The sequence below is a fragment of the Wolffia australiana genome, chromosome 14 (assembly GCF_029677425.1).
Source record: "Wolffia australiana isolate 7733 chromosome 14, ASM2967742v1".
NCBI classification, from domain to species: domain Eukaryota; kingdom Viridiplantae; phylum Streptophyta; class Magnoliopsida; order Alismatales; family Araceae; genus Wolffia; species Wolffia australiana.
The window spans coordinates 14,930,316-14,943,228 of NC_135848.1; the positions used below are offsets into that span (position 1 = coordinate 14,930,316).

Here is a 12,913-nt window from a genome sequence, read left to right on the forward strand (position 1 = left end):
CTCCTTTCTTTCCCTCGTTCGTTCGCCCTCTCTCTGTCTCTCTATCTCTTTCACTCTCGCTCTCTTTCTCTCTCTCCGTCCCTCTGTCTCTCATCCTCGTACTCGCTCTCTTTCTGTCTCTCTCCCTCTCTCGCTCGCGCGCGTGCTCTCTTTCTGTCTGTCTATTTCGTCTATTTTGTCATCAATGTAATCCATCATCCGTTCCGTTCTTGGTCGGGGACGAATGACGACGGTACGGGACTGATGAAGTAGTGACGGTAACAAACTTTGACTGATGGTGAACCTAATGAACGGATTATTCAACTGACAGCCGTTCGGTCCCGTTCCATCCAACTTGGAGCCGAATATAATATGTTAACATTGACTCTCTTGTAGAGTTATAGTAAAAGTCTCCCGAATAGAGAAATAGAAAATAATGAATATAAAATTACCTTTGACGTCATGAAGATAAAAATAAACTCTATAAATCGATGGCCATAATCTTTACACAAGGATAGAATCAAGGGAGCTTGAGAAGGCGGTTATGCAATATCGAGGAACTTTCCGCCTCGGGTTGAGACATTCTCGTCTTCGTCGCCAACGCTGCCGCGTACTTCCTCCCATACTTCATGCAAGCACCTTCTTCCAACTCCACGATTGTCAGAAACCTCTCCATATCTGTTTTCCGCAGCAGCTCTGTTATCCCCTCGGCCAACTATCTATAGCGCTCAATTGGTGAACAAGAGACCCCAAACAAGAATATTGCGAACTATACGTCTTGTAAATCTGATTTCCTCATTCATAGTCCAACAATCTCATTCTCGTTCACCGAAGACTGCGCAACAACTCCGTTCCTTGAGCATGCGTAGCAGCCACATATGTAAATCGGTCAACACGAGAAGGCTGGAAGCCCCGTCCATGGAGCTGGTCATCTGGCCGCATGATCAATAGTGTCTCCAAAATGTCACAGACGATAAACGACCAGGATTTTCTAATCAGTAATCCTTTTCCCCGCGCTAATTTGAGAAGAAAACGCAACAGAGGGGGGCTGGAAGAAGACGTGAAGGGGAGGGAAACACGAAGGAAAATAATAAAACGGAAAACATAATATATATATGGGTTATACGTAGCAGTTTCAGCAACTCTTCGGGGGCCCAAAATCCATCTATCGAAGGCGAAGATTTGTCTCGCTTCTTCGTCCTTCTCCTTCTCTCCTATCGTCGTTCTCGTGCTACTCCGCTCTCCCGAGGAACGATAACCGTCGACGGGGGTCATCTACAAACATCGACATTTAACGTGCCGATGAGAATAAGGAAGCATGCGACGAGGTCCATAGCATCTCCGCCGATCCCGACCCTATTTACCGCGGGCCACGGTCGAGCTAAGAATGCAGAGGCGGTTCGCGACGTAAAGAGGGGCGTTTGCCGGCTGAATCGATCCCCCTGGGATGCGCTTTCTCCCATGCCTGCAGAAACCTTCGAGGTCAGATCCGATTTGCTTGAATTGTGGGAATGCTCGACGCTCGCCGAGATCTTCTTCGTTAGGATTCAGCTGGGATCTTCGAGTTCATATTTCGTGTCTTTCCACTCTAGGGTTTTCCTCTGCCGATATTGAGAATCTATGAAATGATCGATGCCATCAATAAATTGACTCTCGCGGTGTTTCAACCTTTTCCTCCTGTTATTCTTGTTCCGCGATTTGTATTTTGGCACGCAGAAGATCGTTGGAATTTGTCTAGCGAAAGGGTGAATTATAGATTTGATCGCGTCTATAGAATCAGTTTTTCCGCGAGAGCAGATACGCTCATTATTAGGGTTCATGTTTCGTCCTAACGTCTTTCCCTTTTGCTTCCACGCCTCCGCATGCCACATTCACTTCAGCTCCAAAGCAAGGAGGGAGAAGACAAGGACGCGGTCGTGCGGACTTTAACAGCGGCCCAATGGAGAGATTTACAAACACCCGGATCCGCATCCAGGTGCGAAAAATATTCCTAACCCTAACTTCTCCGCTCCAGGCTTCGATATTTTAGCGGCCAAGGGAGCAAGGATTTTTCCAGGATCATAGCCCATCGTCAAAGTAATAATGCTGCGGATGATAATTCTTGTCAGAGTCTCTTCGTCAGTGGAACCCGCGAAGACGAGTTCGCCGGAGAAGTTGGCCCGCCCGAAAACCCCGCGAGGAAAAAAGATGAGTCAAACGAAGAAGGGTCTCAGGCTATTGAAAAGACATGGTGAGATCGACGCGAAAGAGGAGGGGCTCTCTTCCGCTTCCGCGTCGGGAAAGGTCGTCGGCGATAATCTCTGCACGCACGTCGAGTTGCATGCGCCTGTCGAAGATCAAATGAGGACGATCAACAATAAGAAGACGAGCCAGAAGATGAAAAATAAGAAGCAACAACAGCGGGAAAAAGAGGATCTTGAGGGGATGAGAAGCGGCAAGAGGAAAGCTGGGTTGAGGAAGAGTATCCAGTCGCCCGATATCTACGTCTATTATTCTGGCTTCGGGCCGGACCGTGGAAAACGGAGAAGAAGGGGCAGTTTGAGAAGGAGCTCGGAGCCTGGGGGCGAAGGCGACGCTGGTCTTGTCCGCAATCTTCCTGGTCCTTGTCGGAGCGAAGAAGACGACGAGGACGATGACGTTGCCGTGGCCTTGGCAGGGGAGTTTAGCAATGATGCTGTCATTGAGATTAAAAGGACGGGTCGAAAGCCCATCAAAGCTCGCTCCCTCAGGTCTATTCTCTGACTGTTATGATCGTTGACTTTATCAAAGGGAGGGGTTCAGGGCTTTGAGTATTCTTTGCCAGCAAGTTGACCAGCTGCCCATTAACTTGGGGCAGCCGCGTCGCGCCGTTCTCCTCGATATCTACGCCACATTGTTTCTAAGGCGATATGGCAGAAATTCTTTTGGGCTGATCTTCAGTTGTGGAAGATATTTCCTCAAGTCTTGAGTAGGGGAGAAATGAATCTGCACAGAGCTATTTTGGCCTAATTTATCTTTTGGCAGCATCAGTAGAGCGTTCCCCACAATAGTTGAATTTATATGGGTTTTATGCAATTGATTGGACAATCCAACACACTAGCGGTCTTTCGGTGTAACCTTCTTGTTCACTAACTGCATATGTTGGCCAAACCCTGGTTTAATGTTTGTATGTTTACTGGTCTTCCTTCAAAGCTAGTTATATCCTTGGAGCTTGGGCTAGAGTCTGCAAAGATCGAATAGTTTTATATTAATATATCGAAAACTACTAATTATAACCCAACCCTTATCCCAAATAGTAATTCTTATAACTGATAAAACCTTAGTGGTTTTCTCAATTTCAATCTAATTTGTTCTCTTACACAAAAGTGTTTACCACTATTTTTTAAAATAAATTAGCTTCCACAACTCTCATTACATTATGTTTCTTTATCTCACTCCAAATATCTCATCCTCAACTCAATGCAACTCAGCTCAACATTTCACATGTTTCTTTAAATTCAACCTCTCTAATATTATTAAAAGGTATCCTTTTCAAGATGTATCTTAATTCAAGTATCTTATCTTGATTAAAAAGAATGTGTATGAATATAACCTATTCATTTTTCTACCTCAATATTTTTTTAGAATTGATTCTCTTGAAATAATATGGATGATTAGATTTTATAAATTTAAAATACAAAGTAAAAAATTCTATATATTCAGATTTAAATCAGTTGAAACCAATGTTTCATTAAAGTTTGTTCTGCTTTGTTTTTCCTTAAGATAAGTTTAATATGCTTCAAGTAGATAATTAATTTCAGGAGTCTAAAAAAGCAAGGCATGAAGCAAAGAATCAATTCAAGATAACAATGAATCATTTAAGGCACTGTTTTTTGTGATGCCATTTTAATTTATTCCAGGGGGTTTGTTCACAAAAACGAATGTAACCATTTTCTATAAAATCAGGATAAGGTAAATAAAAATCTTTCTTATTTCATGGGACCTTAATGAAGATAAATAAATAAATATATATATATATATATTTATACATTTATATATTACGTCTGTCTTATATCTTTTAGCTTGGCTTGATGTAAACTTCCCTTGATATAAGGGAGAATGTTATTGCAATATTTACCCAAGGGAGGACGTTGATTGGACAAAGTATATATAAAAAAATAAAGCCCATAATAATAAATATTAATATTCAAATACAAAAATAGTTCATGTCATTTTGAAAAATAATTTTCAATGGCTATTCAACATCTAACAAGCTATTGAAATACAAATCATATGTACTAATTTTTACTTAATATTACCATGAGGTCAATGGGTAAAAAAGATAGGCACACAATTAAGGAGGAATTTTTATACACGTTTTAGCTGTTACTTACCAAATATTCTGGCTAGTTGGATTATACATTGGTATTATATTGTTGCAGTGAATACACGTGTCCATATTGGATATTTAAATCATAATTCATCAAATTTTTTGTGAATAAATACAGAAACATAAAATGATTTTTAAACTTTTTAAATAAAAATTTTCAAAAAATAACAAAATTTATCTGGAATTTTTTTGAGCCAAATTATTATATAACAGCTATATTGCATTATTTAAGGTCTTTGGAACAAATGTCAAAATTGTGAATAGAGAGGGCAAAAATTAAATAAGGATACTTACCTACTTTATGTGTCATAATAATCCATTTGGCTATTTGATGGTTGTGAGAATTAATATAATGCCCCTTTCATTGCCATAATTTCAGATCTTTTTCTTTCTCTCTCTTTCTCTCTCTCTCTCTCTCTCTCTCTCTCTCTATCTCTCTCTCTCTCTCTTGGTCAGAATCAAACTAGAACAGAAAAGCAAGACGTCTCACCTTCCAAAATAATTATGGACACTTTTTTTGATAAATATACCAACATCACATTTTTTGATATCATCCTGAATCCATAGAATTTAGATTTTTTTTGGTTCAAGCTTTTCTAGATGTTAAAAAAAATGTTAACAAAATGGAGGAAAACATTGTGACCTGCAATTCCTATAATATATCAACTTGGCCTTGACTGATACATTGACCTTGGGAATAATCTCTCAGACATTTTTTTATTATTAACAGAGTTATTATTTATAATATATATATAAGTACAGAATCTAGAAGGATGAAGTCTGTTTTTGCATTGAACAAGTTACAAGTGAACATAGGAGAATGATAATAAATTGTAGAGAAGAGAACATAGCCAACATGGGGAATGGTTTAAAAGAAACTCACTGATGTCTTGTCAAACACTAAATTACTACTTATACTTGAGGTTGTCATGACTTTGTGGATTGTTTATTTTAGCAACATGAAATATCCAAATGTGCTCCAACCAGATAAGAAAAGAAGAATCTTGATTTTTACATCTTAATTGGTGATGAATTTGACCGTGAGGAGTAAATCTGCATCAAGATAGATGACAAGATGGAGATAATAATGTAAAAATATTATAATGAGATTAGTTAATGGAAGTGTTCTCAATAATGTGAAACTTAATTGAACATTCGAAGTGTTTTCCTATAAAATCTTTTGGGAAATATGCTATTTGATATAATTCAATATATATCTGGATAAGTATATTTGCATATGTGTGAGTATTTGGATTAGTTAAATATACATACCTTAAGTAGTTCATAGTAGGATTTGGGGATCAACTAGCTAATACTTTGGAAGCTGAAGTAGAGGATTCATCAAGGGATAAGTAAAAGGAGGTGAAGCATTGTCATTGTATTAGGGTAAACTTTGACAAAGCTTCATCAAATTTAAATATATGGATATCATTGTCACACATAATTTCAAAGTGTTTTTCTTGGGAGGCATTGACAGAAACTTGGTACGGCTCATCATCATCTTGGGCTGGATGCCCTAAAAAATCATTTATGATAGTGTGCGGTGTGTAAATAAATAAAAACTCTACCGTATCCTCATCTCATTGCCTAGACTATATCACACATAGTTAGTTTGATCATTGGAAATATAATTTATAGGATTTAATTGACCCCCTTCTTATGTCATACCTTTGACACTTAAACTAAACTTTTAATTTTTATAATTACTTATGATTATTCATTTCTATTTCTTGGAAGTGCACACAGCTGAATCTAGAATAGTCACCTATAGTTATCAAGTCCATATAATTTTTTGGCATACTCTCATAGTCTGATTTTTAGTAGGGGTTCTGTTAGACGTTATTTTATTTAGCTAGATCTATAGTATACGTCTTGATTAAAATTTTCCTATTTATCTCTTGAGATTTGCTAAATAATATCTATTTAGTAATTAAAACTTTATAGGATGGCCTAACACTTGATATTTCTCATCATATTTAGAAGTTGGTGGTGACCCATGTGACTTAGTCAAGTATGCTAAATGAAACTATCGTTGACTCTAGTGCGTACAAAACTCTGAATTTGCAAATTTCCGATAGTAAATCATAGACAAATATATAATGGTCTTTCAGTTTACTATTAATTTTTTGCTTTTGGAATTTTCAAGTCCTCTTGTTACTTTTGAATAAAATAAAAATTAACATCTAAAATAAGTGATTCAGAAAATAAAATGCACATTAAAATTATTGCAGAAAACTGAGCAATTTATTTTTGTTTAGCTGCAGGAACTGGTTTTCTGAATTTAAATGCCAGAGACATTCCCTAACTCTAAACTTTTCGTTACTACTGGCCCCACTATGGTTACCTCCATCATTAGAATGTCGGGAAGCAAGAAAATATAAGACTTTGAACGATCGTGCTACATGTCTGTAATGAATACACAACTTGAGTATTATCAATACATATCGCACTACTATCAGATGTCATCATCATCCTTGAGTACCATATGTGAACGTCTTATACAATGATACATGAACATCCCATAGAAGTATCATTCTTGAGCATCATATGAAAAGGTGTTGTAACTCGTTGAAGAGAAACAACGACCCAAGACGCTACGGTGAAATGCGGAATCAACTCGGACGTGATAACTGTGTCGGCGTATAGAGACAGGAAACAAGAACCTCTTTACGTCACCGGCGTGACGTCAACGTGCAAGGCTCTTGGTGCAGGGCAACGACTTCTCGTATGGTGCTGCGGAGCAACTCCTCAAACTCCCAAGACAAGGGAGCGGCCACCAAGGAGTGATGAAGACAAACCAAAGGAGAGAGAGAGAGGAGAAGAGAGGAAGAGACAAGAAGAATGAACAGAAAACTCATATGCCTTAGTTTCAGAATAGATTTTCCCTCTACATATCGAGGGCCAATTACAGTTTCAGGGAATTTGAAAGGTCTGGAATATGAAAAGCCAAGAGCCTTTTCATATTCTCCAAAGAAGCCTCTTCATATTCCCACAAAGAGACAAGAGGAGGGGGGTTAAAACTTTTCAACTCCCCCTTCCTTTATTGTGGTTTGACTAGTCAAGCCCTCCCCCTTCACATTCCCGTAATGGGGGGCTGACACCCCCAACAAAAGGTCACAGATTTGTCTCCTACACGAGCACTCGGCATTATTATCGTGTATGGAGATGATATTTGGTCATCGTATTGGATGGTATCACGTTAAAGGAAGATTACATTTTACTACCGTACACATAGAACATATTGCTGCCTTTTACATCAAATCATGCATCTTTCTGTACATTAATATAGTATATCATCATGAGATATGTTTGTACATGGACATATATCTATCAAATAACTTGGTTTTACCATACTCCCAAACACCCTCCTTCATTATCAAGTGAAGATTGGCCATAGTCAAATGTCGACTCGGGGTTCCGCCAGAGAGAATAGTTAGTCCAGGGGTTGTACATATGAATCATATGCAAACATCACTCATGAGTATCATCCTTTTTCACATCCAACGTGACGAACATTATCGTTATAAGCATGATTACCGTACACAGATATCTTCTCGGAAAGTCTTATTTGAACATCGTATACGTTTACAATACAAATTTATAAGGCGTTTCTGTATATCAGTTTTTATTACGGCGCGCAAATGTTCATTCCACGCCGTCACAAAATTGATCAGTTTTTTCTCTTGTAGATCAGACAATAGTTCTCTAGTGGCTCAACGAGAATCTCAGCCCGAAATGATTTCTGCCCCATCGCCTTAAAAACAATGTGGCGTAGATATCATCCAGAACGCTGCGGCGAGGCTCCCGCAGTTAACGGGCAGCTCGCAAAAAATACTCAAAGCGCTGACCCACCCGCTGCTCTGATAAAGTCAACGATTAAAACAGTCAGAGAATAGACCTGAGAGAGCGAGCTTTGATGGGCTTTCTACCCGTTCTCTTAATCTCAATGACGGCATCATTCCCAAACTTCCCTGCCACGTCCACGGCAACATCGTCGTCCTCGTCGTCGTCTTCGCTCCGGCGACGACCAGGAAGATCGCGGACAAGACCAGCGCAGCCATCGCCACCGGGTTCCGAGCTCATTCCCGGACTGACCCTTCTTCTCCGTTTTCCCCTGTCCGGCCCAAAGCCAGAATAATAGACGTAGATATCGGAGGAATGAGTACTTCTCCACAACCCTGGCTTCCCCTTTCTGCTGCACATCTCCCCGCAATCCTCTCTTCCCCGCTGCTGCTGCTTCTTATTTTTCATCTTCATGTTCGTCTTCTTATTGTTAATCGTCTTCATGTTATCTTCGACGGGCGCATGCGAATGGACGCGCGTGCAGAGATTATCGCCGACGATCGTTCTCGATGCGAAAGCGGGAGAGAGCACCTCCTCCTTCACGTCGATCTCCCCATGACTTTTCAATGGCCTGAGACCCTTCGTCGTTTGACTCATCGTTTTTCCTCGCGGGGTTTTCGGGCGGGCCAACTTCTCCGGCGAACTCGTCTTCTCGGGTTGCTCCGACGATGAGAGGCTGACAAGAATCACCATCCGAAGCATTATTATATTGATGACGGGCTATCATCCTGGAAAGCTCCTTGCTTCCTCGATCACTCTAATCGGAACCTGGAGCGGTGAACTTAGGGTTAGGATTATTTTTTTGCGCACCTGGATTTTGATCCGTGAGTTTGAAAATGTCTCGATTCAGCCACTGTTAAAGTCCGGACAAGCCCGTCCTTGTCTTCTCCCTCCTTGCTTTGGAACTGAAGTGAATGCCGCATGCGGAGGCGTGAAAGCAAGAGGGAAAGACTTTAGGACGATACATGAACCCTAATAATGAGCGTATCTGCTCTCGCGAAAAAAAAACTGATTCTAAAGACGCGAACGAATCTATATTCCACCCTTGCGCTCGACAAATTCCAACGCTCTTCTGCGTGCCAAAATCCAAAACGCGGAACAAGAATACCAGGACGAAAAGTGAAATACCGCGAGAGACAATTAATTTATCTCATCGATCATTCCAGAGATTCTCAATATCGGCAGAGGAAAACCCTAGAGTGGAGAGCCACGAAATATGAACTCGAAGCTCCCAGCAGAATCCTAATGAAGAAGATCTCGGCGAGCGTCGAGCATTCCCACAATTCAAGCAAATCAGATCTGACCTCCAAGGTTTCTGCCGGCATGGGAGAAAGCGCTTCCCAGGGGGATTGATTCAGCCGGCACAATCCCGCCTTTACGTCGCGAACTGCCCCTGCAGTCTTTGCTCCACCATGGCTCGCGGTAAATAGGGTTGGGATCGGCGGAGACGCCATGGACCTCGTCGCATGCTTCCTTATTCTCATCTCCACGTTAAATATCAATGTCTGTAGAAGATCCCCGTCGACAATACTCGCCCCTTTGGGCGAGCGGAGAAGCACGAGAACGACGACAGGAGAGAAGAAGAATGACGAAGAAGCGAGGCAAATCTTCTCCCGGAGGAGGTGGGTTTAGGGCCCCCGAAGAGTTGCGGAAACTGCTACATACAACCCATAGATATTATATTTTCCGTTAGTATTTTCCTTCGTGTTTCCCTCCCATGCACGAATTCTTTCACCCTCTGTTGCGTTCTCTTCTCAAATTAGTGCCGCGATAAGGATTATTTGAGCAGCAAATCCTGGCCGTTTATCGCCTGTAGGCATTCTGGAGACGCTATTAATCATACGGCTTCAAGTCTTCCTGGGTTGACTGATTTACACGAATCCGTGAACAGTTGGGGCATTCTTCTAAGCCAACTCCCGGCATGGCCTGGTGTTCCGTTTCCGTACATAGCCATTCAATACATTGATTCCAGTTTTTCCGGTTTTTCAAGTTCAGACCCACCAGGGAATAAATAGCGTACTAAACCTATGAAAGGAATTTGAAGTGTCGGTTGCCAGTACAGTACAGTGAGGGCAACGTGGCAGATTCTTTGCTGAAGAAACTCCACTAGTGCGTTGGTAAATAGAAAGGCGCAAAAAATATATATGTATATCCCACTAAGGAACCATGAACGTCATCCGTCATTCAATTTGTCACAGTGACGGAACCCTGGCGGGTAACGATAGGAAATACCCGTGGCGGGTGACATGACGGTGACGTTAGGTCTCGGATAGGTGACATGACGGGAACTCCGTCACGGACAAATGTAGTGACAGAATTTAAAATGATGAAAATGGAATAAAGGGGATAATAAAATTGTGTTATGTTTTGAATAAAAGGAGAGATACCGAAGGAGAGGGAGGGAGCGACAGAGAGAGAGGGAGATTGAGAGAGGGAGTCTCAGAGAGAGAGAGGAAGATGGAGAGAGAGGGAGATGGAGAAAGAAAGGGAGAATTCAAAATTTTAAATTAAAAGTGTATCTTTTAATTGACATGTCCTTTGGTTCCCTTTGACGGGGATGCCAACTTCCTCATGAAAAATGTGCACCGATGAGCGCTCCAGTGACAAGTGACAAAAACATGGAGGATTTTGACAAAATCCGGGGATATGTGATGGGACGGGAGATGTGACGAAATCGACATCATGCTCTTGAACGTCACCACCCATCATCTATCCTGTCACTTCTGGGACATGCCATTCAAGAGGGCATGTTCTAAGCAGCATGTTTGTGTTGTTACTGTCCAGCTTTCATATGAATCATATATTGGGAAGAGCCACAAGTCGTCACACAATTTTCAAATATTACTTAATATATATGTTGTTCGTCACAAAGATTTCAAGTATCCTCTTGAGGATTCATAAAAAAATATTTTTGATAGTTCATGATTTTCTGGAGAATCATCATGGATAGAGATTTTAGTTTGAGAAAAATAATCAAGCAAATCACAATTTTGAGGATAATATAAATGGATAAGAATCAACATTTCATGATATTCTGATAATTTTACGTACATGGGTTGAAAATCAGAAGTGTATGTGATGCAGGACCACGCCGAGGCGAAGTCCTGCCGTCACTGAGGTTTCATACTCGGTGTCAGAGGCGAACGCTCGGGATTCGTCAAGCACGGGAGTCCTGCAGAGACGAGCTACGATGAAATGTTCCGGGAGGGGGTGTAGTACGCGCAGCTGCCGACGAACAATGAGAGGCCGATGATCGATGTCGACGGGGTCGCCCGGAGATGGGTAGGGAACCTCCCGACCCTCGTCCAAATGGATGAGGTTGCTACGGCGCTGAACGGGAGTCTCCCGCCGGAGGTTGCCCGCACGCGACGGGCGAACCGACTTGTACAAGAACCAGGAGAGACACTCAATAAGACGTACGTTTTCACTCGCCTTTCTCGCTCACCTATGTCTAACCCGAGTGCGGTGGAGGCAACGAAGCGTACTACAAGAAATAAGAGACAAGCGATGAGAACAGCATACCTTTTGGCGGATCGAGGTGCACCACACGTTCGTGAAGGTTCGGAGGATGTCAGTGTCGGCGGTGGCGGCGACGGATGCGCTCCGTTGTGGACTACGGCCAGTCTCGGACAGTAGGGATCGATGACGCACGTGAACGAGGGATGTGGCTGCTAGGCGTCCGGGGCGCAGCGGCCGGGCGCGGTGCAAAGCCTCGAACGGACGCGGTGCGTACGCTCCATGAAGTAGGACAGGCGGGCTCGTGGCAGACGACCACGGGCAGTTAGCGTCGGGCCGGGACCCAAGTGTGTCGCGCCGCGAGCCGGCAGTGCAACTTGGTCATGCGCTTTCGGCGTGCCGGAAGGGCGACGGATGACCGCCGAGCGGCCGCGAGAGCTTGCTACGTCGAAGGGGACCTGGTGGCGACGTGTCAACCCACTGAAGGAGTGATGCGAGAGCAGGATGACGGAGGAACTGCCCGGGACGACGGGGAGGAGCCGAGTAATGGCGAGGGGAGGCGTACCCTCGTCCGCGCGCGTGCAGTCAACACTAGCGCAGGGTCAACGGACGGCTAATCTCGCCCGGTGCACCCAAGGTTCCCGACTCAGTGTCGAGGGAGTCACCAGGGAGGGGAACCTGCGGGACACGGCAAGGAGCCGGAGGCGCCTACAGCGGCACAGGGGGTGACCGTTGTCGCCTGCCGTCTGCCCGAGGATGCTCGGTGGTCGGAGCAGCTCTGACGCCGGATCCTCGCACGTGACGCTCCGGCAAGGACGCGGGGTGTCAGGCGGCGCGGGCGCGCGTTGGCGGCGCCGTGGGGCGCTGCGGCACGGACCTCGCGCGGCCGCGCGGGCGCGCGAGCGGTGGGCGCGCGCAGCGCGGTCACACGCGGGCAGGCGCGTGGGCGCCGGCGCTCAGACGGGCACCTTCCTCTTCCTGCTTCTCTGCCTTCTCACTCTGCTCCTGGATCTTCACCTTCTTCTCCTTCGACTTCTGCTTCTTCTGCTTCACTGGTCGAACCCTAGCTCAACGAGGGGACGATCATCTCTCTCAAAATAACAAGATTTCAACTTCTTCAAAAAAACATAGTGAGTTTCTTAGAGCACCCAACCTCCCTTTATATAGAGGGGGTGTGGGGGCCCTTTGACCAAAATAGCCTACTCTCTACTCAAAATAACCCTATGACCTAGGACATAGGGATGACTGGAAGACAAAAGGAAACGAAGATGAAACCGGGGCGAGGAG

General features: G+C 43.5%; 2 protein-coding genes across 2 annotated transcripts; one reads left to right on the plus strand and one right to left on the minus strand.

Moving 5' to 3' along the window:
* The first annotated feature begins 494 nt into the window (after positions 1 to 494).
* LOC144711928 (uncharacterized) lies at positions 495 to 2,975 on the plus strand. Its single transcript, XM_078586082.1, has 3 exons — positions 495 to 1,461; positions 1,860 to 1,954; positions 2,088 to 2,975. Exons 1-3 carry the CDS (start codon positions 1,282 to 1,284, stop codon positions 2,719 to 2,721), a joined length of 909 nt encoding a protein of 302 aa, XP_078442208.1. The 5' UTR covers positions 495 to 1,281; the 3' UTR covers positions 2,722 to 2,975.
* A 4,962-nt stretch (positions 2,976 to 7,937) lies between these two features.
* On the minus strand, positions 7,938 to 9,826 carry LOC144712189 (uncharacterized). Its single transcript, XM_078586390.1, has 2 exons — positions 8,981 to 9,826; positions 7,938 to 8,846 (listed from the first exon to the last, which is right to left on the minus strand). Exons 1-2 carry the CDS (start codon positions 9,091 to 9,093, stop codon positions 8,213 to 8,215), a joined length of 747 nt encoding a protein of 248 aa, XP_078442516.1. The 5' UTR covers positions 9,094 to 9,826; the 3' UTR covers positions 7,938 to 8,212.
* Positions 9,827 to 12,913: the final 3,087 nt, after the last annotated feature.